The sequence below is a fragment of the Pithys albifrons genome, chromosome 1, assembly GCF_047495875.1.
Source record: "Pithys albifrons albifrons isolate INPA30051 chromosome 1, PitAlb_v1, whole genome shotgun sequence".
Classification (NCBI taxonomy): Eukaryota; Metazoa; Chordata; class Aves; order Passeriformes; family Thamnophilidae; genus Pithys; species Pithys albifrons.
In genome coordinates this window covers 6,625,571-6,648,849 of record NC_092458.1, presented here as the reverse complement: position 1 = coordinate 6,648,849, position 23,279 = coordinate 6,625,571, and the positions used below count along the sequence as shown (strand labels likewise).

The following is a 23,279-nucleotide window of genomic DNA, read 5'->3' as shown; positions in this document are numbered from 1 at the left end:
GAAGAATGAACTCCGAGACAGAGCAGGAAGATCAGCCAGGAGGCTGCTTTGCTCTTGGCAGCAGCTTTGTGGCTGGTGAAGAAGCTCAGGGTGTGAACAGGGAAGATCTCAGGGAATCAACAGTGTGCCCAGGTGGCCAAGAAGGCCAATGGGATCCTGGCCTGTATCAAAAATAGCGTGGCCAGCAGGCCCAGGGCAGTGACCCTTCCCCTGGACTCTGCCTTGGGGAGGCCACACCTTGAGTGTTGTGTTCAGTTCTGGGCCCCTCAGTTCAGAAAGGATATTGAGGGGCTGGAGGGAGTCCAGAGAAGAGCAGCAAGGCTGGTGAAGGGACTGGAGCACAAGTGCTGTGGGGAGAGGCTGAGGGAGCTGGGGGTGTTTAGCCTGGAGAAGAGGAGGCTCAGAGGTGACCTCAGCACTGTCTGGAACTGCCTGAAGGGAAGTTCTGGCCAGGTGGGGGTTGGTCTCTTCTCCCAGGCACTCAGCAATAGGACAAGGGGGCATGGGCTTAGGCTCTGCCAGGGGAAATTGAAGTTGGATATCAGAAAAAAATTCTTTACATACAGAGAGAGTAATCAGGCATTGGAATGGGCTGCCCAGAGAGGGGGTGGATTCCCCATCCCTGGAGATTTTTAACCTGAGATTGGACGTGGCACTGAGTGCCCTGATCTGGTAAAGGGACTGGAGTTGGACCAAGGGTTGGACTCGATGATCTCGGAGGTCTTTTCCAACCCACTCCATTCTATGATTCTATGAAGCAAGAACTGAGCTCAGGTAGCAGACTTGCAGTGCTGTGATGCTGAGACCATTTGCATCCCCAAGTTCTGAAGATCTCCTCCTGCACTGGACCATAAAATCATTCTTTTTTGTAAGTAGGGAGACCTGCTGCTTTTCTGGTTGCAGCTTCTGGTAAAGGGAGATAAAAAAGCACACTTGGGGCCAGCTTAGTGCCTGATTTATATTGAAAAAGGTGGAATGCCTGGAATTCTACAGTCAGCATGAGAGTCCAGGGGTTAAATTTTAACTCTGATCTTTTAACTAAAGGTTGACAAAGGATTTTAGTGGTCAGGAAGTACGTGGGAGCTGTTGGGTTTTAGTGAACCTGCTGCAAGATCACATGTGTGTACATCTCAATAAGCTTCCCTGTGAGCACCACAGCCAAAGTAGAATTTGGATTAAATAACCAGATTTATATAATTAGGAAGGTCAGGCTTGCTTGTTTTACTGCTGGTACTGTAAATCTACCACATTCACAACCCAAGGCTGGCAGCAACTGTAGCAAAAGCTGCTTAACCCTCAAATCACTTACACTTTAATTACACCAAGAGGACATACAGAGCATGAGTGAAAAATAATACAAGAGCACTCTTCTATGCGTGGTCCTGTGGGTATTTTTGACAAGAGAGGGATGTGTGCTGTAACTTGCAGTTAATGTTTGCTCTGTAAGCTTGTTCCACATGCAGTGCCTTTTCCTCTCTTCCCTTCCTGGTTTGGTTCAGATTTCAATCATTTTATTGGGCTCTGTGTCTCTTAGAAACAGTACAGTATAGAAAGTATAACTGTGTATAAACGTATTTTTGCACAAATAAATTCACATTATCTTATTGCTGAAGTTATGTTACAAGTTACATTTGTCTTAGCAAACTAAAGCCGTGGAAATCAGGCTGGGATTTGGAATGTTAAGTCCCTCTTGTTTCTCCTCGTTGGACCTTTGCCATCAAAGTTTTTGATGAAGCTTGGATCTTATAGAAGGAAATCAGACAGACTCCTAAATTCCTTCTCCTCAACATCCTAAATGACCATATTTCATTCTGCCTGAAAGATCAGGAATGAGTAAAGGGTAGAAGGTTCCCCTCCTTCTGCTATGAGAAGTGAAGGATGCATTAGATGCACTCAGCCAAGGTTTGCTCTCAGCTTTTAAGGTCAGGAAGCTGAAATGATTCAGAGCTCTTGAGTGGATTTTGTCTGCCAAAAAGAATGTTAAGGACTCCTTGCTGGCCAGTATTTATGGAGCTCCTGGAGTATTTAGCAGACATTCATTACTTGGAAGGCTTGAATAAATAGAAAAGGTATTGCTTTTATAGTAAAATTGGTATAACAAAGATCACTTAGATCTCAACCTGGAGAAGCAGAGCCAAGGCCTGTGTGAGGGCAGCTGGAAATGAAACACACCAGGGCATTGGAGTGTGTGTGGAATGTGGTGGTCCTGCTGGATCAGGACAGAGGGAGCAAAAAGACCCCCTTACATAATCTACTAACCAGATAATTAAGACTTTTTCTTTGTTTCCTTAACTTATGTAGTACAAGTGTGATCATCTTTGTGATCTCATCTGTTAAAATCAGCAAAGGTGGGTTAGAAAGTGCTGATGTGATTGTGGACACTGAAATTAATGGTGTCATAGGGAGTGAGCAGCGTTATTGGGGGATACATCACAACAAAAATTTCTGTCAGTGCCCTCAGCTGACTAAACTAATATGTGGCTGAAATCAGTAGGATGAAGAGGAAGGAAATAACACAGAAATACATAGCAGAAAGGATAAGTGGTGTAGTAGGTGATACATGAACAATAACCCAAGGAAATGGATCTCACATCTTAGGAAATTTGTTGCTTGACATAAATGTTAAATATTCAAGTTTTAACTAATTTGACAGAATGAGAAGAACTGTTAATACAGTTGTGCAGTATGAGATCTTCAACCCCACCACCACTGTGGCAGGGCAGGAGGAAAACAAGGAACTTGGCAAGTTCTAAATTTGTTCAAAGAACCACAGACAACAGCCAGAAAGTTGGGAAGTTCCTCCTGGGAGAGGAGAAGGGATCCTGTTGTGAACTACACATTCCAGATGTCTTCAGTAGGTGCTGCTGCTTGTAGGGAACCTTGGGAACAATGCTCCAGTTCAGACAGCTCCCAGGATTTGTCTGGATTATGTCAGGGACACTCCTACCTTGGGAACTGGCCAAAGTCAGAAGGCTCACGGCTCTTGTGAGCTTTTCCTGAGCTATGAATTTCTCTTTCATCTCCAAGGAAAGCATTCCCTCAGCTGGATTTCTGATAGTATCTTCCATGAAGCAGGTGACTGAACCTGTTGAGAGTTCAAGTGTCATGCAGTATAAAGCAGCAGTTGCAAAAAAAGTCTATTGGTCTGTAATACCAGATAATGCTGCAGATTAGCATTAATCATACAATTTATAGGTCACATTTCTCATCATGAGATATCTTTGCAACAACTAGAAGTATCTTGAAATCCTGGGAAATCAGCATTGCAATACAGGTTGATAATTTTAAATTCCTTATGCTTTTTTGTTAGCATGTTCAAATATTTCAGAGCCTCCCTAGGCATAGTCTTTGTGTTTCACAAGTGGGCCTCTCTTGTACCCTTTGTCTTGGTTTGAGATAGGCAACTGCCAACCCCTCCAAGCACAGAGAGAAAAGCCTCCCTCCTAACACCAGGGAAAGGGAGGAAAAGAGAGGGGAAAGGAAAAAAAACACTTTGAACCACGTTTATACTAAAACTACATATATTTTTCACAGAAAGAAAGAGACAATTAGAAGAGAGTACAAATATACACTCACACAAGTCTGCAATAAAAAATCTCGCACTTCTTAACGAACACACAAATTCTGCTGTCCTAACTACACATTACTTAAGACGAAACTTATTCCCCAGGGAGACAAACTCAAGCAGAAAGGAGAGACCCAGAACAACACAGTTTACTTTCCTGAGGTACCCTGTGAGCCAGTGGTGGGCCTGGTCCTCTCCATCCCCCCTGGGACAGCATCGTGCGTCCTCCCAAGAGGAGGGCTGAGAAGCGACTGCCTTAACCACTCCCACACTGGTTCCTCCTTCCCTGGAGATGATGTCATAATGTGGTATGGAATACAAAATTACTGGCTAGAAGAGGTCAGCTGTTAGCTCAGCCCAGCTCAAGTCAGCTGACAGCTTCGGCCTAGTCCAGACTTCAGAGCCCAAATCTAGGCCCACCTGGGTGAACCCATAACACCTTTTCTAATGGGTATCTGCAATACAGAGCCAGATCTCACCAGTATGAGAAACAGTTTTTTCAGCTGAAGACAAAAGAAGTGTTTTTCATTATTGTAGTTATTAAACTGTTTATTGCTATATAATTGCACGTTGAAAGAATACCATCAACAGTCTTCAGCCTTCTAATCCGACAGTAGAACTAAAAGTGATTTAACACTAGGAAAGATGGTTTAAGATGTTGTTTGTCAAACAACACTGGGTACTCAATCGCTGTGGCAGACCTAAAACTGTTACAAATTACATCAAAACAGTGGCATAACTTTTTCATGTTATGTGTGTGCTGGTTTAAAGGTGAACCAACAGGAGAAATGAATTCACTACGAGAGAGATTATAAGTCAGACCTAAAATTTAATAATAATATTACAATAAAAACACTGACACAAAAGGGAAATTGCTTTCAACTCACAAAACCCCAGCAGTATAACCCAGTGTCCTGGGGCACAAACCCAAGGGGGGTTGTTTGCCCTTGTGCTGAGACCCCTGTGGTTCCCCCAAGTCCAGAGCAAAAGGAAATGAAAAACCTGTTGGTGCAGGCGAGGGCTGTGGTCTGGGCAAGAGCGGTGATCTCCTCCTGTCGAGGTCCTGCTGCTCCTCTGGATCTGATGAGAAGTTACCAAAGTCTTCTTACCCACCACTTATGTACCCTCAGGGAGCACCCAGTCCCTCCCCCTGGGCGAGGACTCACACAATGGGTGATTAACTCTGGGAGCCAGGGGGTATTGAACTGTTGATGGCCCATTAGCAGCTCCGCCCCCCTCAGGCTGGGTGTGAAGGTGATAATGACTCCCTGGGCAGCTGCTGCTAATGGCCCATTGTCCTTGGGGAATGAATAGAGGGGGTAGAATACACAGCTTTGATCACCCCCACAGTGTCAACTGGTCCCTCCTGCTGAACTAGGACATGTGTCATACCTACCTGTACGTCAAAATATAAAGAATGTGTCAGACATTTACCTGAAGTTACATATATGTTTTTATATAAACGGATCTCGTTTATTGCTTGGTCATATTACAAGATCTCCCTGGAATTTTTTTGTCAAACTGGTTTTCCTTTGTTTTGCAGTCATCCAGTTCTCTGAAGGCATCATATGAGGACTGGCTGCTGACGTATGGCCTGAGCGTCTCTCCCTTTCACATGCGATGGCAAACGGCTCTGTTCAACCGCCAGTTCTACAGCTGGGGGAGATGGAAACCCAGATTTCTGTATTTATGGTATAAATTCACAATGTGTTTTCTTCTGTCAAATACACAGTCAACAACTGAACCGCTTCTGTGTCTTTCAGCCTTAAAAGTGCAATGGATAAACATAGTTGTTTCAATAGACTGATGATAAAACCAAATTAAAGTGGTTGCCAACGGGGTCCTGTCGTGTATCAAAAATAGCGTGGCCAGCAGGACCAGGGCAGTGACCCTTCCCCTGTACTCTGCATTGGTGAGGCCACACCTTGAGTATTGTGTTCAGTTCTGGGCCCCTCAGTTCAGGAAAGATATTGAGAGGTTGGAGCAGGTCTAGAGAAGAGCAACAAGGCTGGTGAAGGGACTGGAGCACAAGTCCTATGGGGAGAGGCTGAGGGAGCTGGGGTTGTTTAGCCTGGAGAAGAGGAGGCTCAGAGGTGACCTCATCACTGTCTATAACTACCTGAAGGGAAGTTCTAGCCAGGTGGGGGTTGGTCTCTTCTCCCAGGCACTCAGCAATAGGACAAGGGGGCACGAGCTTAAGCTCTGCCAGGGGAAATTTAAGTTGGAGATCAGAAAAAACTTCTTTGCAGAGAGAGTAATCAGGCATTGGAATGGGCTGCCCAGAGAGGGGGTGGATTCACCATCCCTGGAGGTTTTTAAACTGAGATTGGCCGTGGCACTGAATGCCATGATCTGGTAAAGGGACTGGAGTTGGACCGAGGGTTGGACTTGATGATCGAGGTCTTTTCCAACCCAATCCATTCTATGATTCTATAATTATCTATGTAAGTCTTTCTCCTCTGCTACAAAAATACATGATTATAATACAAGTTGCATATTGAGATGCTATAAAACTAGAGATCTAGAAATCTGTGGTTTGAACTATACATAGTTCTTAATTGTACAGCAATTATGTTCAATACTGCATATAGAAGTAGATCTGAAAGCAGCTTCTAATATCTTGGATCTGTCCATCACTTCCATGACTGTACACTGCACTCTCCTGATCTCTAGAGTTTACAAAGGATTCAGTGGTGTCTCTGTAGTCAATCATTGCTCACATACTCACCTGCTTAGAAGAACATTGCCACCTTCTGTCTTTGATCTGCCTTCACCTTTCGCTGCTGAGGTTTCACAGTGCTGGGAATGGGTAGATAAGTGGAGTGGTTTAGTATGAATGCTCCTGGGCTGGTTTAGAAAGCTATTGCTCAGTTACCTTCCTAGCATTCATTTGTATCTGCTCTGAAAATATAAAAGGAGTAAGGTTTAAATTTCTTTTCATTTCCGTTATTGCTACTCTCAGTGAGATACTAATAAAAGAGAGGTCTGCTTCATATTGGTTTCTCTGGTATGTAATGATTTTGTAATAATCAGTCTGAAATAGTTTTATATCAATTACAATTTTTAATGTGTATAAGTTATTACAGTATAATGTTTCCCCTAGTCTCTTTAATTAACATTACAAGTACATGTTGCTTAAAATAAATCTACTAATTCCCAGTGAGCTTCATTAAGGATGGTAAGAGAACAGTTATGCTGTTGTGAGAGAAAAGAGGAATGGCAGGGAAGTGATTAAGTTAAAAAATAAAAGGTATCACATCCTTCAACTATGGGACAGTGTAAAATAATAATACTGAATAAAATTTGCCACTAGATGGAGTGACATGAATTGAAATTATTTTCTACTTTGATTTTAATGGAAACTAAATTTGAGAAAAATAATATTTTTAAAATAATTGATGTTATTCTGGTCTTGCAGTTTTGCCTTTTAGTTATTCTTTTAATTTTTTAATGTTTCTGAGAAAGATGCAAAATGTATGGAAAAAATTTATATTTATGAGTACATAAGCTACCTCAGCATTTGATCCAGGTCTCTAAATATGTGATGGTGTGGTGCAAAATGGTCAATTATACATTGTTAGTTATGTTTCTATATTCATAGCTAAAGGCAAGTTACATGTATTGGGTAACTGAGTAAAATTTAGAATGTGTAAGAGCAGAATAAAAATATTTGCAAATTGGTCGGGATGTGCTTTGGATGGAAGTCATTTATTAACCAAGGAAAATATTTTATGTTATTAGTCAGTGTTATTAGTGTCTATTATTGTTGTTTCCTTTAGTTAATATTTTTGTTTTGGATTGTTTTTACATGATTGGTAAGTTGGATAAGATAAGTGTTCTCCTGTTTTGTGTGCTGAAGTGTGCTATAAAGCAGTTACATCTTCTTGTGGCTGTGGATAAACTATTTGCTTCTCCTTGTAGGTTCAGCGTGGGAATGGTGTTTGGAATAGTTGCCATGTTTGGCTCTGTTATTCTTCTGGGAAAGACGCTGATGCAAACCCTGACCCAGATGCTCACGGAGGCACCGAAAGCCCCGAATGATCGGATGCTGCAGGTTGTGGTAAGTGTGCTCTCCTCAGGTCTTTATCTGAGAGTTGTGGTCTAAAGCAGCTTGTTAATGGGGGGTGTGATGCTTAAATGTTCCCATGCAAGGATAACCAAATTCCTGATACTCATCTACATGAAAACATGCTGGTTTGTTATCAGCCTTCAAAGTGGGGAGTGGGTATAGTAACAGACAGCAAATGAAGGCAGACATGTGGAAGAGTTTATATTAAAAATTCTCAGGAGTGGGAATTGGCTAGTAATTTTGACTCTAAATTGTATTACAAATAATTTAAAACAGCTAAGAATTTGCCTCCTGTGAGCTGTGCAGTGTAGAGCTCACAAGAAGAGACAAGTTTTGTTTCAGTTATTACAATATGAAACATCAGTGGAGAAGGAAGGAAATGTAAAGAGCTTTATGTCACAGTAGAAGGAAAGATTCATTAGTGAGGAGGTGGCTTTTTTTTTAATTGTTCAAGGACTTAGGAGTTAATTTACAGTGAAATTTACAGTGCTGTTTCTGGCAGTATCTAGTTAAAGGCCTAATAAGAAGGTATTTAATTTTTTATGGATTTCTGGTGCTGAGCAATATATTGTATGGTTTTAGAATGGAATGTATTTCACAGAATAAGAGAGATTGCAAATACTGTCTTTCTTATCTCTACACAAGGCAGTAATGGAAGAACTGACATTGCCTTACAACAGTTTTCATCTGCAAGGGTTCCTACCCACCTTTTACCCCAAGAGTGCTATCTGGCCAAAACATGTGGTCATTTTCCAGAATTGCAGAAAATCCTATGAGATTTCTCTGCCTTCTGCTACATGTCTTAGAGCACGGGTGCCCAATCATTTTACTCTATTTACATACTCAGTTTTTCTAGTGAACAGAAGTTGAGGTTTTTGTGCAGTCACAACAGGCCTTCATTTAACCTGTAGATGTTAAAACAACTGCATGGAACTAGACTTAAGAAAGTGCACAAGTGCAGGAAGCATGTATTAGCATGTGCCATAAACTTGGTGCCTTTGGGAGGCTGGGTCTGTTTCACACATGCAGGTGAATATGGCGAATGCAGAATGTGTTGACAAAAGCAGGCAGTGAGGTCTGAGAGAGAACTGCTGTCACTGCCATCATCCAGTCCACACAGCCTGCTCCTGAATTATTTCCAGTAACAGACAGGAATGGGCAGTCAGTGCATCCCATAGAGCACAAGCCAAACATGAGACAGAAAATTTTTACTTTACATGCCAACAGGATCTATCCTAACCATGTATGTCTATTACTTTCTGGAGTAAAAAAAGCTCCCTACATCTTCGTTTTCTGAGATCATTGTATGGATCTATCCACTTCTGTGACACCAGAGTGAAGTAGTCATTGGCAGTATATGGCTCTTTGTAGAAAATAATATAGAAGCAACCAAAGTAAAGATGAGCCTTTGGAATTAAACTGGTGTAAATTGGAACAATGAGAGCAGAAAAGTAGGACAATATTCACAATGTCAATGTGGAATTGATTCCTCAGTGAATGCCTGCTGGCAATATCACTGCATTCAAGTTGAGGATTGACTGGTACTGAGACCGATTTACTACATAGGGATAATGTAATGTCATGTATGGGGATATGGTTACTTCTCCTAAAGTTGACTCTTCCTTTCCTAACTCATTCTTTCATTTCTTAATGGTCACAGTTATATAATTCTGCCAGTAACAAGTTTTAGTATTCTTTTTAGAGAGGATGAGCTAGCATAAGTTGACACAAAAAAGTGACCCACGTGTGCTTGCAAAGAGGTGAAGAACAGCTTGGGAGGACCTTCTCATTTAAATTATTTACTTGTATTTGACTGCTCAGAAGAGAGTGAATTAGATAAAAAGAAAAAAAACCAAAACCCACTACTTTCTTAACTTAGCTTTAGCCTGTAAATCTGTTTAGCCTTTAGCCTGTGGCTATGGGGAGAGGGAGAAACAGTTCTGCTTATGTTTTATTAAGATTTTTATACCCTTTCTCTTTTGTTCAGTTGTGTTCTTTATTTAAAATACCTATTTATAGGTAACAGGATTGGTTTTCTTTAGCTGCCTTCTGTGTTGGTTGCCTATTGACAAAAGTAGGAAAGAGGCACATCAGTCACTAGCAAAGTATCTTCTTTTACTAAAGGCATTTCCAGAGGACCATAAGATTACATGCTTTTTAACCAAATACTGTCATTGGTTTCAGAACCCTTCATGAGAGGTAGCTTCTGTTTTAGGTGAATCTAAAACCAGCTGCTTTGATGTGAATCCTGAAAACATCTGGTGCTGTGTTCTAGCAGGCCATAGTCATGGTGGTATTGAGATGGCAGCTCTTGCTATGGCCATCTATCCTCCCATTGCAGAGGGCCACAGGCAGCACCACCTGAGTGATGCTTTAGTGCCACCAGCTGGTGCTGCAATACAAGCAATAGATGCTCAAAGAATGAAGAGAGGTCTCTTCATACAGTGAGGTACCACAGTCATGCCAGTTAAGATAATTACCTTGGTCATGATCACACTCTGGACAGAATTTGTGAAATTATTAACATTCATAAAAACAGTCTTTTGAAGGATTTATTTTAGCTATTTTGACCTATTGTAGAGTTCTGCTGCCTGGGTAGGTGAATGCATTTAAGTGAGAAATGTGCAGGGCTGAAGGGCAGTAGAATCAAACCTGCTCTAGATCTGCAGCCTTTTGGTTTCCACACAGGTGGTTTTGATAGAGTCCAATACACAGACCAGAAAATTTTGACTACAGCATCTCTTTTGTGTTGCTGGTTTGCAATTTACTTTGTGTTCACATCAGCTGTTAGTGAGTGTAGTGAAGTGCACGCTGCCTCCAGTGGGAAAAGCTGTGGAGGAGACAGGAGAGCTGTCCCAGAACAAGCAGCAGAAGGTGCCTTATTATCCCACTGCAGCGTGGCTCTGAGTGGGGATGGAACTGAGCAGCACTGAAGGTCCACCAGGAGGCAAGAGGGGATGGTTCCTAATTCTTTGACTAGTGACCACTCTGAAGCCTGTCTGGAAGCACCTGATGTCTCATGACAATGAATGGTGATGAAGGACCTGGTGAATGGTGGGAATCCACCAATAGCAGGAATATGAGGGGCCAGTATATTATGTTTTATCTAAATTAAAATATTGTACTCATTTCATATGGGTATTTTTAAGGTTAAATTGCCATATGTGGACAACCAAAACTCAAACAATAGATGAAAATTACCCTTTTTTGACCCAGTAAATCTGGGATAATCTTGTGATTTGTATAGGGAGAGAGTAGGGAGACTGACTGTTCAGTTGTAGGCTCATTTTCTGAACTTTGAAGGCTCACAGTGTTTTAAGTGCCATACAGTTTTTATTATTTTCTTTTGAACTGTGGATCTTCTCTATAGCTACATGACTGGCTGCAGGAAATTATAAACTAATGCTCAGAATTGCCAAGCCTGATTCATTTCAGTGGAAGTCTGTGTACATTTTTATAAACTTCTCAAGCTTTAATATAGAGTAGGACACATTTGTTCAGGGCCACGGGGAGTAAATAGGGAAGGAAGAAGGTCTTTTGTGCCTGGAGGGCTATTTAATGTTCACCAAAAGGGCATATATTTAATATGTGCTACAATACATTGAATAAGTTGGGAAAAGAGGTACAAACTGATAGTGCTGCATGAGAACAGCTCCTGTTTTGTTGTGGGTCTGAGGAAGCTGAGTGAGAGGAGGAAGTTTAGGGGCAGAATGATTCCTGTCTGTACTTCTTGGTTTCCTCCTGTGTTTTGTTTTGTTGTCGTGCCCACATCAACAGGTGCCTGGTGTCAATTTGCCTGTCAGCCAGCTGACCTATTTCTTCTCTGCAATCCTCATCAGCGGTGTGATACATGAAGTCGGCCATGGGGTGGCAGCTATTCGGTAATACAAGTTGCTTTTCTCCTCTGCCAACAAAGCTTAATATTCCAGAGCAGTTACTTACCTGTGAACGTTGTTCACACTGTTTCAGTTTATCTAGAGGGTCTGTTTAGTCTGTATTTCATAGTTCCCTTAGATGTTAAGTTTGGAAGGGTGTACAATTAAGGGTAGAGTTTTAATACAGTGACACTGATCATGAGAAAGGACTTCTGCTTTGCAAATATACAATCAGGTTTAAAATAATATTTCTTTTAAGTGGTCCTGTTTTCTACTGAGTAATTTAATTTCTGCACCTGTGACAGCTGAAGAGGACCCATGTGCTACTGCACAATGATACTTCAAAATAGATCCTAAATTCGTTTGTTTAAACACTGTTTGTGAAGTAGTGTATGAACAGGTTGAAGCAGTAACTCAGTCAAATATGATTTGCCTCTGTTAACCTCTGTGATGTATTAGTTTTGATCAAAGATTATATTTTTAATGTCCTTAACTATGATGATTACTTAACAGAACTTACTTGACAAGTTTAGTCATTACTCTTAAATGCCACTTTAGCATAAGAAGGTTAAGTGGTGATTACTGGGACTGATATTCAGGTGTCCTCCTCATTTCTTCTGGACAGCATTATTTTTGGTCCTATGACCATTAAGGCCTAAGTCATTTCTCTGATTTTAATGAGTGAAGAGAGTCACAATTTCATTTTAACCAATTGCTACCTTTGTTTATAACTCCAAAGATTCTTAATTAAAGGAGTGGCTTGGAACCCTCTGTGTTTCATATGCTCTGTTTGTCTTTCAGCTTTTTTTACCCAAATAGGTACAGGGATTTTTTTCATGGAAGATAAAACTCTTGCTCTTGCTTATCCCACCAGAGGAAGAAACAACACGATTTTCTTTGCTGGCTGACTGCAGAGAAGTGAGGAGTAATCACAGAGCTCCTTTTAAGCAGAAAGAATAATTCTTATATCTCAGTGGTTTGATTTCTTTGTTCAAGATCTAGAGCAAAGGTTCTGAATATTAAATTTTGGGTTATGTTTTTGTCAAAAAATTGTTTCCCAGCTGTTTCCAGGAGAGAAGTTAGTTTGCTGGGTGCATAGGTTGGCATCCAATGTTGCTGCTGTAGTTTTTCACTTTTTTATTTTCCTTCCAGCACAGATTTGGTCTATAATGCTGTTAATGCAAATCCTCAGGGTTCAGACTTTATTAAATAGCTGTGCTGTGAGCAAATTTTTTTATTTTGGCAAATCACTTAGACTTCCTGAAATCTAGTACACTTTTGCCAACTTCAGGGCAACATAGCACTAGCAGTGAACTACAAGAGCTTGAAATACTTGAGCCTCAGCTTAGTCAAGGCTTTTACCAAAAAAGTTGTCGTCTTCTTTCCTCTGTACCTCCTACCCAAGTCAGGAAATCATGTATAGATATTAGACTGCCTATTAGTAGTTGGTAGCATGGGTAGGTCTGATGATTTGACTCCACAGAATTAGTGTATGACTTGATTTTGAACAATGTTTTGTAACCCTATGTCTTCTGTTATATACACAGTAAACAAACACGTGAATAAATAAAGTGTTACACCCTGTACACTGTCTCAGTAAAGATATGGAATTGTCTGATCTGTGCCTGGTGTCTCATGTTACAAGATTGTCTTATGCCTCTCTGAGTACCTCACAAAATACCTGGCTTCTGAAAAACTTAATGTATTTGTTCCAAAACGTTCCACTTAAAAGCATTGTAAAGCCTCTGGAAAAAAATATTATCTGTATGATAGTGTCAGCTACTAACATATTTAAATACAATGTTAAGGGTTGGAAGGGCATTAGCATTTGTCCTTTTAACCTCTTGACTTGTTTCCATTTTTTCAGATGGCATTTGCCTCATTTTTGTTAGTTTTCAATTTAGTCTAAATTTCATTTAGGAGAAACAAAGAAATTTATAAATTCCAGAAATCTGTAAATGTTTCTTTCAAAGAAAAGTTACTGCTTCTTGCAGATAATTTTTCATATATGAGCTTGAAACTTCTTCCTACAGGCTGCCATTTTTACTCAAAAGAAAAAATATCCCAAATGTTAAAATATGCTTTAACTTTAAAGTGGATGGAGTTTTTTTTAACAGCATTTTATGTGTTACTGTTACCAGAAGAGGGAAAAGAAGTTGAACTTTATTTTCTACCACACCCACAAATGTGAGCTGCTTCAAAGTGGCAACTACTGCAGAAAATATCCTTTAGTTTAATTATCTTTCTGTTATTTGTATTATGAAAAATAAGTTCGTTTAGAATTAGAATTTTAGTTATCCTTGTTGTCAAAAATATGTGTGCTGTGTAGAATTTCTTGGATTTTCTTTTGTTTGTTTGCAGTAACACCACTTCATTTTTTTCCCTTCTTTTTAAGAGAACAAGTACGATTTAATGGATTTGGCATTTTTATCTTCATTGTCTATCCTGGAGCATTTGTTGACCTCTTCACAACTCACTTGCAACTGATCTCTCCTGTCCAGCAGTTAAGGATATTTTGTGCAGGTAATAGTTTGTGCTTTTTAGTTACATATTTGCTTATCACAATTACATATTCTACAGGCATCATTTCTGAATCTTAGATAGAGGATTTAAGGTTTAAAATGAAGAAATACTTAAGCTGCTCTTTACCTAAAGATGATCCTTCTGTTCTGAGCCTATGTTGTAATTTCAGAAAATCATTTGATCATTACTGTCCAAGTTGTGCTGCTTTCTGGGCTAGAGATGTCAGTTCAAGGGTCATAAATGAGTACCAATCTCCTGTCATGAATAGCGTTATTATCTTCTAGATCTGATTCAGAATACCTGTGCATAACAAAGTCCAGTTGTGTGGTTGGAGAACAAAATGTTGCTCTTACCTTCCTCTCATTAGAAAGCTCTTACACCAGCTCAGGTGCAGAAGTTCCTTTGTCTTTCATGTTTGTTGTTTGGGACTTTTTTGCATATTACATGGCCTAAGTAGTAAAATCTTGGAGCACACAAGCTGGAAAATAGTCAGAAGATGTGGTATGATAACATGATTTGCTGTCACAGTGAACATCCTTGGGCAATTCAGTGCCATTTTCTGCAATAGGAGCAATCTATTTTTCAATACTATGATGAGTGAGTTTCACTGACCTGTGAGTTAGGTTATTATACAGGTCACTGTGTTTTGATGTTGCCATCAGGAGAAAATAAAGGTTAAAACAAAAACATCCAAAGAGAATCATAGCTTTTGGCTCCAAATAACCTCCAGATGTTTTTGACTTGATGTTTTTTGAAGTTTCTGGCTACTGGGAAAAGTCAGACTAAGACTGTCTTATGCTGCCTGAACCACTTGTATGAATATTTCTATAAACAAAGGTGGTTCCCAAGCAACTGAAGTAAAGATAGAAAAGTCATCATCTTGGTTTAGTCCTTGATGCTGAAGATTTTCTGTTTCAGGAGATGGTAGGCTATAAGCCAGCCTGTTGTAACATTTAATTTCTAACATTGTTTCTTGAATATTGTATCTAAAGCATCATATAGAGGGTGGACATACATTTGCCTTTAGCAAAAATGTTTGCAAGCTTTCATAAATCAAGTAATTACAAATGTTAGGTAAGTAAATATATTTCAAATGCCTTCATCAACAAAAATTATTTGCTGCAATAGGCTAATTTTTATGAGGCCCCATTTCTGAAATTAATCAATTTCCATTTCCAGCTGCTGTGAACAGAACTGATTTTTACCATGGGTTGCTTACACAGATTCCTAAGAAATTCTCAAAAAAATTAGATTTGAAGCTGTAATAGGAAATAAATGTTTGCATGTTTTGATGGCAAGCAAACACCTACAATAGTTTTTAATGTTTCCCAGGAAATCTGAATTATGGGAATACAAGGTAGGAAGCAAGAATGTTGCAAGATTGGTTAGCATGAACAGCTTGTTTTCAGTTAAGTATAACAAATACATGCATTTTTTACAGGTATGTTTCAAAACTAGGATGTTTGATAATGATAAAATGTGTTAATAAATGACTCATTTGTTTTAATTGTCAGAACAGTTGAATGAACCTACTCTCAGTGTTCAGAAGATTTGAGTTTACAAAGACATGTTTTCATATTTCTGTATGGCAGCCAAGTAACAGAGCTGGAGTAGAGGACACACCAAGTACTCTTTTTGTAGTCCATCTGTACTATGGAGTTAAAAAGTATATTTGTTGTACAGCAGATGGCATCGTGAGTTCAAGAGTAGGACATGAGTGTTCCTCTAAGACTTGTGCTATTTATAGCATAATTCCATGCCTACCAGATGGAAAGTGCTTCTGTGAAGAACTTTCTTGTAATTACTTCAAATGTTTGTATTACTTTTTAAGATAATTTTGAATACATTTTCTCTTGTCCTTAACAGGAGTTTAATATTTTTTCATTTAATTTGTTAAAAATAATTAATAATTCATAAATTATTTTAAGATGTTTTAAGAATTGTATAAAGTGTCCCTTTTAAAATATAGGGAATTAGATGTCCAAGGATGAGGCTGTTGTAGCAAGATGAAGTTGAAGACATACTGTGCTGGTTTAAAGGTGCTGAACTAGGACACATGCTGAGCAGTGTTGCCTTTACAGGTTATTCTCATTTTGAGCATGTTTATTTTTCTGTGGATCACCTGAGATGGGTTCAAAAGCTTTCTATTTGAGACTTTTCTACTCTATTGCACACAGCAAACTGTGTCAAATATGGTAGTAAGGCTCATGTTTCCCAGGTGTTGGAAAGTATTCCTTGTTATCCTCTACCAACTCTATCATGTCTTTTTTTTTTTATTTTAAGCATTTAGGGTTTTTTTTTCAGTTTACTCTCTGTAGCAGCCACATTGTTGTGAAGGAATTTTGTTTCCATTTTCCATGTTTATCTTTTGTTAAGCTGTTAAGCTGAAAAAATATTTTTAAGATTAAAATGTTAAAAGAATAAAGTTATTACTTTTGGATTTATTGCACTCGTGTCTGTTCAGGCGACAATTAATGCATTTCATTTCACCTTTTTTAAAATATTTATTATTGAAGACAACTCTGTAGGTAGAAACTGAATTTTAATAATTTATTCGAAAGCCAAAATTTTCTTTTGGGTGGTCTGCCCACTACATACTTAGAAAAGTAGTGGTCCACGATGAAGTCTCTGGATGGTAGAATGGCACCTTAGAAATGACTTACTGCTTCCCTGCCTTTTCTGATAGTATAATTCTCAGGGGCTCAGAGGTTTGTCTAAAACTCCCTTACAAAGTGGCATCATAGAAACTAAAGTTTGTAAAGTAATATTTGTATTCTTTTATGCCTGAGTTCACAAATTAACATTCTTACAGTAATAATTTCAGGAAGTTAATTAGAAGGTAGGTGTAGAATCATTTCAAAACCAGCTTTGTTGTTAGTTTTTATTTAGAAACTTAATTTTTTTTCCATTCTTTTTAGGGGTGTGGCATAATTTTGTTCTTGGTGTTGCAAGTTTCATGGTTTTGTTTCTGCTGCCAGCCATTCTTTTCCCTTTCTATTACACGGGTGTTGGGGCACTTGTCACTGAGGTTGCAGAGGTAAGAAAAGATCTTTGCTGTTTTCATATTTTATGCTTTGTGATCTGAAACGTACCCATGTCTCTTATTATCACAGTCAGATTTGCAGCACTGTGCAGAATGGAATATACTGGACTTTTTGCCTAAAGTTTTCTTCTTAGTCTCGTGTATTTTAGTATTAGTAAATAAAGGAACATGGTGTGAATACTTGTAGACTATTCAGCTTAATATAAAACGGTTTAGACATTTGAGATGAGTTTGCAGGCTTATTTTGGGGGGAGGTGGTTTAACTTCTTTCATTATTGGCACAAAGCAAATCTACTGGAAACTGCATTATCGCTCTGGTTACTGATATCTGGTTTTAATGTTAGAGATTATTTTGAGCTGATTTCCTTGTTTGGCCAGCTGGAAGCAAAGTAGAGATAGACTTCTGAGATTCTGGAAAGGACTGATTTTTTTCTGACTTAATCAAACACAGCACAGTTGAGCAGCAGAGCTGAAATGATTCAGTCTTTCTTGGATCTGAAAGTCAACTGATATAACTCAGGAGAGAGTGACATTCATTATGCTCTATTACCTTTTAAAGTCCAGGTACCCCCTGCTTTCTTGAAAGGTTCACGGTATTAATTTAAGTAACTCGAACTTAGTATGTTGTGGGTTTTCTTACCATTTTAACTTGTATGAAAATACTCAAATTTGAAGAGGTCTTTGGGACACTTGGAGGCCCTGCTTTTCCCCCTCTCTTCTTTTGCTTCCCTTTCTCCATTTTCCATCTTTGCACTAAGTTATTATTTGTAGAGGATGGGGGATTTTGTAATGCTTTATCATATGAAATAATCAGCTCTAGTGGAGTCTGAGATTTTGTTTCTGTGGAAGTAGTGTCTTAACCTAAAGATTTCATAACTATTCAGTAGAACTGTAAAGTAATCCTTGTAGTTTTAACTATAATAATATGACTGACTTCATTGTCCTTCTCAGGATTCTCCTGCCAATGGACCAAGAGGTCTTTTTGTGGGAGACCTTGTCACTAACCTGCAAGACTGCCCCGTTTATAATGTGGAAGACTGGAATTTCTGTCTGGGAGACATTTCAGAAAAGTCACAGGTCGGCTACTGTGTAAGTGCAGCCACCCTACAGCAATTAAGCTTTCCAGCTAGAGGTATGATTTTAGGTGCTCTCCTCATTATTTTATATATTAATTTATATTTTAATTTTATCATCTTTGATGGATTTAGAATTTGTTGTTGGAGTCAGATTTCTCATAAGTCAAGTCTGCTATCCTCTCTTAAGCAGTTACCAATGCTGTTTTAGGAAATCTGAAAGTGAGGAAGAGGTAGAAGAATCTCATTTGTCTTCCAATCATCATGTACAAATACCCTGTACCATCTGAATAATAAAATGTACTTCTTCAGGATATTGCAGAACTTTGTTATTAGTGGTAATACAGTTATCTCCTCTGTTATAAGTTCCGTTAAAATGATCAACTCAGTGATCTTTTGCAGATGGAAACTCCACATATTACCTTACAGCTTTGATCAGCATGGCATTGCAAATTGTATGGCTTAGCCCAATGATGTGCATTATTATGGTCACCTCTTCTGGTGTGTCTCACTGTGCTGGGTTTATGTCATTGCCCATGAACTCAGTTTTGTCTGGATTGCACACACAGCTTCTGAAAGTCAGTCTATTTCCTTCTGTTTCCACTTACACCTTAGAGTGCTTGTTGCTGTAAGGGCTTACCCCTGAGAAACAAAAACAAAAATGTGAGCTCAACTAAACCAGAACTATAAACAAAAACTAAGTAGATCAAAAAAGAACAGTCAAGTTAAATGGGCTGAATGTCTTGTGGCATGCCCTAAAGCTCTCTAGAGTTTCTTACATGCAAGCATTCATGGAAACTGAATTCCAAAGGTAAGGGGCTGCTGCTGAGCAAAACCTCTATGATGCTGTTCAGAGCTTTAAAATTGTCACTGCATTTTTCCATCATTCTGGAATATAAACAGGAGGTCAGGCAACTTGACTACCCTTGTTTTTTGATGCATTATAGTACTTTTGTGAGACTGAAAAGGTAATTTATTTTTTTTTAGTATGTGAGGAAAGTAATCTTACAGCTGGAGCTAAGATAAATATTTAAACTGGAAACTAGTGGAGTATGGGTAAGAACCTGCTTTTAGAGACCTGACAGTTTGGATTATGCCTCTGAAGAGGAGGGCAACTTTGGCACATGCTTTCATCTGGCCAGGGATGGTAAGAACCAATTCTCAGATGCTGTAGGTATATGTGTGCTGAGGTTCTTCTGTTCTCTGAAATGCAATTTCAGAGTCATGGATAATAAAACTGCATATTCTGTAGTTGAACCAGTCCTATTTAGATTGAAATACTGAGGCTTAACACTGGAGACTCAGTATTGCTTCCAAGCTTGGTTGCTGTATCGTGTTAGCAGCCCTTTGTCCCCACTGCTGCCTTCTAATCAGACCAGTCTGTCTGCATTTTTGGAGTCATGAGCCTCCAGCAGTGAGAAATATTCCTCTGAAATGAAATGAACTCTGTTTGGTCTCTAGCAGCTGTCATTTGTCAAAATCTTGACAATTCACAACTTGACATAAATACAGAGTATCAATAAAAATATATATAGCAAATGGACCCCATCTACTTGAGCATAAAACAAATGGAGAGTAAACTATTTGAGTATGAAGCTGGACAGAAAACAATGCCCCAAGGACCTTGAAATTAAAAAAAGTGTTTCCAATGTAGTTTATAAGGAAACTAATTTCATCATCATCATTCACTGTTCAAAAATACATGTGGTTCCTTAGCCTGAGGGTACTTGAAAAAAGGTTGGTATGGTACAGTGCTTGCACCTGCAAGCCCCAGGCATAAAGCTCCATGTTAGTGGACTGCAGGTTATGCAGTGATAAATCAGCAACCAGTATCACAGGCTTGATCTGCCTAAAGAAGGTACTGCAGTTGCTGTGATACAGGCTCTTACAGTGACCATTCTTTTCTCTGTGTGTGTTTTTAAGCTGTTGTTGCACAGTAAGTTAGGTTTAATTCATCTAAGGAGCATCTGTACAAAGATTCTGTAACAGGCTAGTTAAATCAAGGGTTAAAGCATAATCTATTCACTGCTGCAACCCTCAAGGCTTGGAAAGCTTTAAGGATTTAAATCTTGTAAAGACTTTCACATTTTAAAGAATGTTTTGAGCCTTGGTTATTTCCATGGCCAGACAGTGAAATCAATAAAGTGGTGACTAACAAAGTTCTATACCAAACCTTGATACAAGCTGAGTGCGATGGATAAAGTGTTTTGTAACTCACAATGCCCAAAACATTGCAGTGTAGACCTCCAGTATCTTAAGGAGATGCATTAAGATGAAAAAATCATTGTGTCTCATAACTGAAATCACGTGACATTCACACACATTCGTGATGAATTTTATTTTTAGTTGTGACTGAACCACAGCTACACTGTGTGAATTACTATCATTCTTGAAGGCTGCAAGATGACTGTTTTATTTTATTCAGAGACTAATTTTTTTCGGGAAGTTACTATAATACCAATTATTTGCTCTATTTCTGTGTTTTTTAGTCTACAGAAGACTGGATGGCACAGTGGAATGTTGTAGTAACAACAGCCTCACAGACATTTGCTTTTCATATAGCAATAAGTTGGACAGCCATCTGGTAAGTTACTTAAACTGCTAGTTTTCTTTGGTATGTCTAAAATTATTTTAGTTAATTAGTAATATTTACCAACTTTTACACAGCATACTCATGGGTTTAAGAATATCTACAGTTTGTAATAAAGGTATATATCTATGTCATTCTCCCCATTTATAGCTTAGAAACCCATAAAATATTAGTTAGGGTTTTTCCCGTGATCAATCAGAAAGTCTCTGGAAGAATCATAAAAAAATCTTACAGTCCTCATTCTTTCAGGCAAAAAAAATACCTCATTGATTTTCTGGATGCAGGATATTGGTGAGAAAAAAAAACTTTTGAGAAGGTGGTGAAATTGGCTTATTTTTATGCTTCAGTCTTTAAAGGTATTGAGCACTACAGGCAAAGCAAAGCACTGGACTGTCTGTTCAGTGACTTTGTCTGAAGCTAATAGCGCTGCTCCCTAAGTTAAACTGAAAACAGGCAGGAGAAAGTCCTAGAGAATGCCCAGTTTCTCAGAATGAGGGCCACTACTTGTTTCCTTTTCTGCCGTGTTCATTTTCTTGTCATGTGAAAAGGTAAAGTTTCTCAGATGGTTTTGACTTACTTCCTTCAAAAGAGAATATAGCAGCCTTCCAGTGGCTAAAGGGGCTACAAGAGAGCTGGAGAGAGACTTTTTACAAGGACATGTAGTGATAAGACATGGAGGAATGACTTTAAACTGAAAGAGGGCAGGTTTAGATTAGATATAAGAAAGAAATTCTTTACAGTGAGGGTAGTAGGACACTGGCACAGGTTGCCCAGAGAAGCTGTGGGTGCCCCATCCCTGGAGGTGTTCAAGGCCAGGTTGGATGGAGCTCTGAGCAACCTGGTCTCATGGAAGGTGTCCCTGCCCATGGCAGTGGGATTGGAATGGGATGATCTTTATGGTCCCTTCCAACCCAGTTCTGTCATTCTATGAAAATACAGAGATACTTGTTAAAATATATGTTCCATATTGGCAGTGACAGAATATTTCTGTTGGTTCTCTTTACAATGAAAAGAGCACAAGTATCAACTGTGTAAACTCTTCTACACAAACCTGTTTGTTATTGTTCTGACCTCTAGTGATAAACACTTGAAGAAATTCAAGTAAGTCTGTTCCAAAATTGCTTTGTTTAGAGTTTCTGTGATGGTAAACTTCCCACTCCAGGATGTTTTTGTGGTATGTAAACACTAAGGATTGAGCACATTCCAGCAGTTCATTTGAAATATGGCAGTAGCTGGTAACATCCTGGCGTTCAGCAAGATCTGATAAATCACTATCCCACTGAGCTTTGGCATTCTTAAACTCATAGCTGGTACTTATGAACAGAGAAGAAATAAAACCATCCAGAAAGCCTATGACCTTGTTTCTTTCAAGTGTCCTTAGACTGGCTCTGAGGTTTTGAACAATTATTTGAAATAGTCTTTGCAGTGCTATGCAGCAGTATTGGAAAGTGTGTTCTCTCCTCATTAGATGAGGAAGGGCTTGTATCAAGGTTAATGGAAAGTGCCTGACACTCATGCATTTTTTTTCTAAGGCAAACAGTAGATTAAGAACTTTCCTTGCTTGTGTTTTAAGAACAAAAGGAAAAGTGTCACTGAGTTTTTACAAGAGACCAATTTCCTGTTCCCTTCTGCTATACTGTGTTTGGCCTTTGGGGAGCAAGAAAGATGTGGTCTTTCAGATTGCAGAGTGGAAGAGTGTTATAGGTGGGAGTTACAGTGACATAGCACTGCATTAAGTCCTGTGCTCATCTTAGTTCAGAATGGTTTCTTAGCTACTACACTCCTGGTAGGTTTGCCAGTTTATTTACTGAACATAAGCTTTTGTTCAGACAAATGAGGTTTTAGATCAATGAGGACTAACACTTCTTACACAGGTAAGTCACTAGTCTGTTGATGCAGGCTCTGTCCATTAGAAATCACTGACTTATGTTTCAGTGCCTTGATTTTTAGGTTAAGCAGGTGTGTACCTTTCTAAAAATACTTTGTTTTATTTTGGTATATGTGCACACCCTCTCTTCCTTGTTCCAATAAATACGGAATGAAAGGTTGAATATGTCCCAGGTAGAGGTTCTTCAGGACTTGACAAAAAAACCTGAAGGGGAAAATCAGATTTCAGCTCTTCATGGGCTGATACCAGTGAGGCATTTCTTTGCTTTAGAAAGGAATATTTAGTTCCTTTTATTCTAATGTGCTGGAAAATACCTTTAACTCTCATAATAATTTCAAATGCTTTTTGCAGTATGCCTGTCTGCCAGCACGAAAAGTTATTGAATCCAGCAAAGTTTGTCGAACAAACACGGATTGCCAGAAGGACTTGGTGCCAAGCTTTTGTGTGATTCCTTCTTTGGAGAACCAAACAAGGCTAATCAGGGTAAAACATCCACCCCATATTGACATGCTATATGTAGGACACCCCTTGCATCTTCAGTACACAGGTTGGTATTATTTATTGAAACAGTTTAGCAAAAACAATCTTCACTATGGTTTCCTTTGCCTGGCTGCTTGAACAAGGTCTTGGAATGCTTGTCAGTTAACTTGTTT

At 39.0% G+C, this 23,279-nt stretch overlaps 1 protein-coding gene across 2 annotated transcripts in view; it reads left to right on the top strand.

The window, feature by feature from the left end:
* MBTPS2 (membrane bound transcription factor peptidase, site 2) overlaps positions 1-23,279 on the top strand; it is a 41,369-nt gene that overhangs the window by 1,622 nt on the left and 16,468 nt on the right. For both annotated transcript variants that reach the window (XM_071551509.1, XM_071551598.1), the window contains exons 2-9: positions 5,109-5,257; positions 7,487-7,625; positions 11,412-11,515; positions 13,905-14,032; positions 16,951-17,069; positions 18,027-18,207; positions 20,638-20,732; positions 22,978-23,173. In XM_071551509.1, coding sequence (XP_071407610.1) covers positions 5,109-5,257; positions 7,487-7,625; positions 11,412-11,515; positions 13,905-14,032; positions 16,951-17,069; positions 18,027-18,207; positions 20,638-20,732; positions 22,978-23,173 — 1,111 coding nt within the window. The remainder of the gene's footprint in view (positions 1-5,108; positions 5,258-7,486; positions 7,626-11,411; positions 11,516-13,904; positions 14,033-16,950; positions 17,070-18,026; positions 18,208-20,637; positions 20,733-22,977; positions 23,174-23,279) is intronic.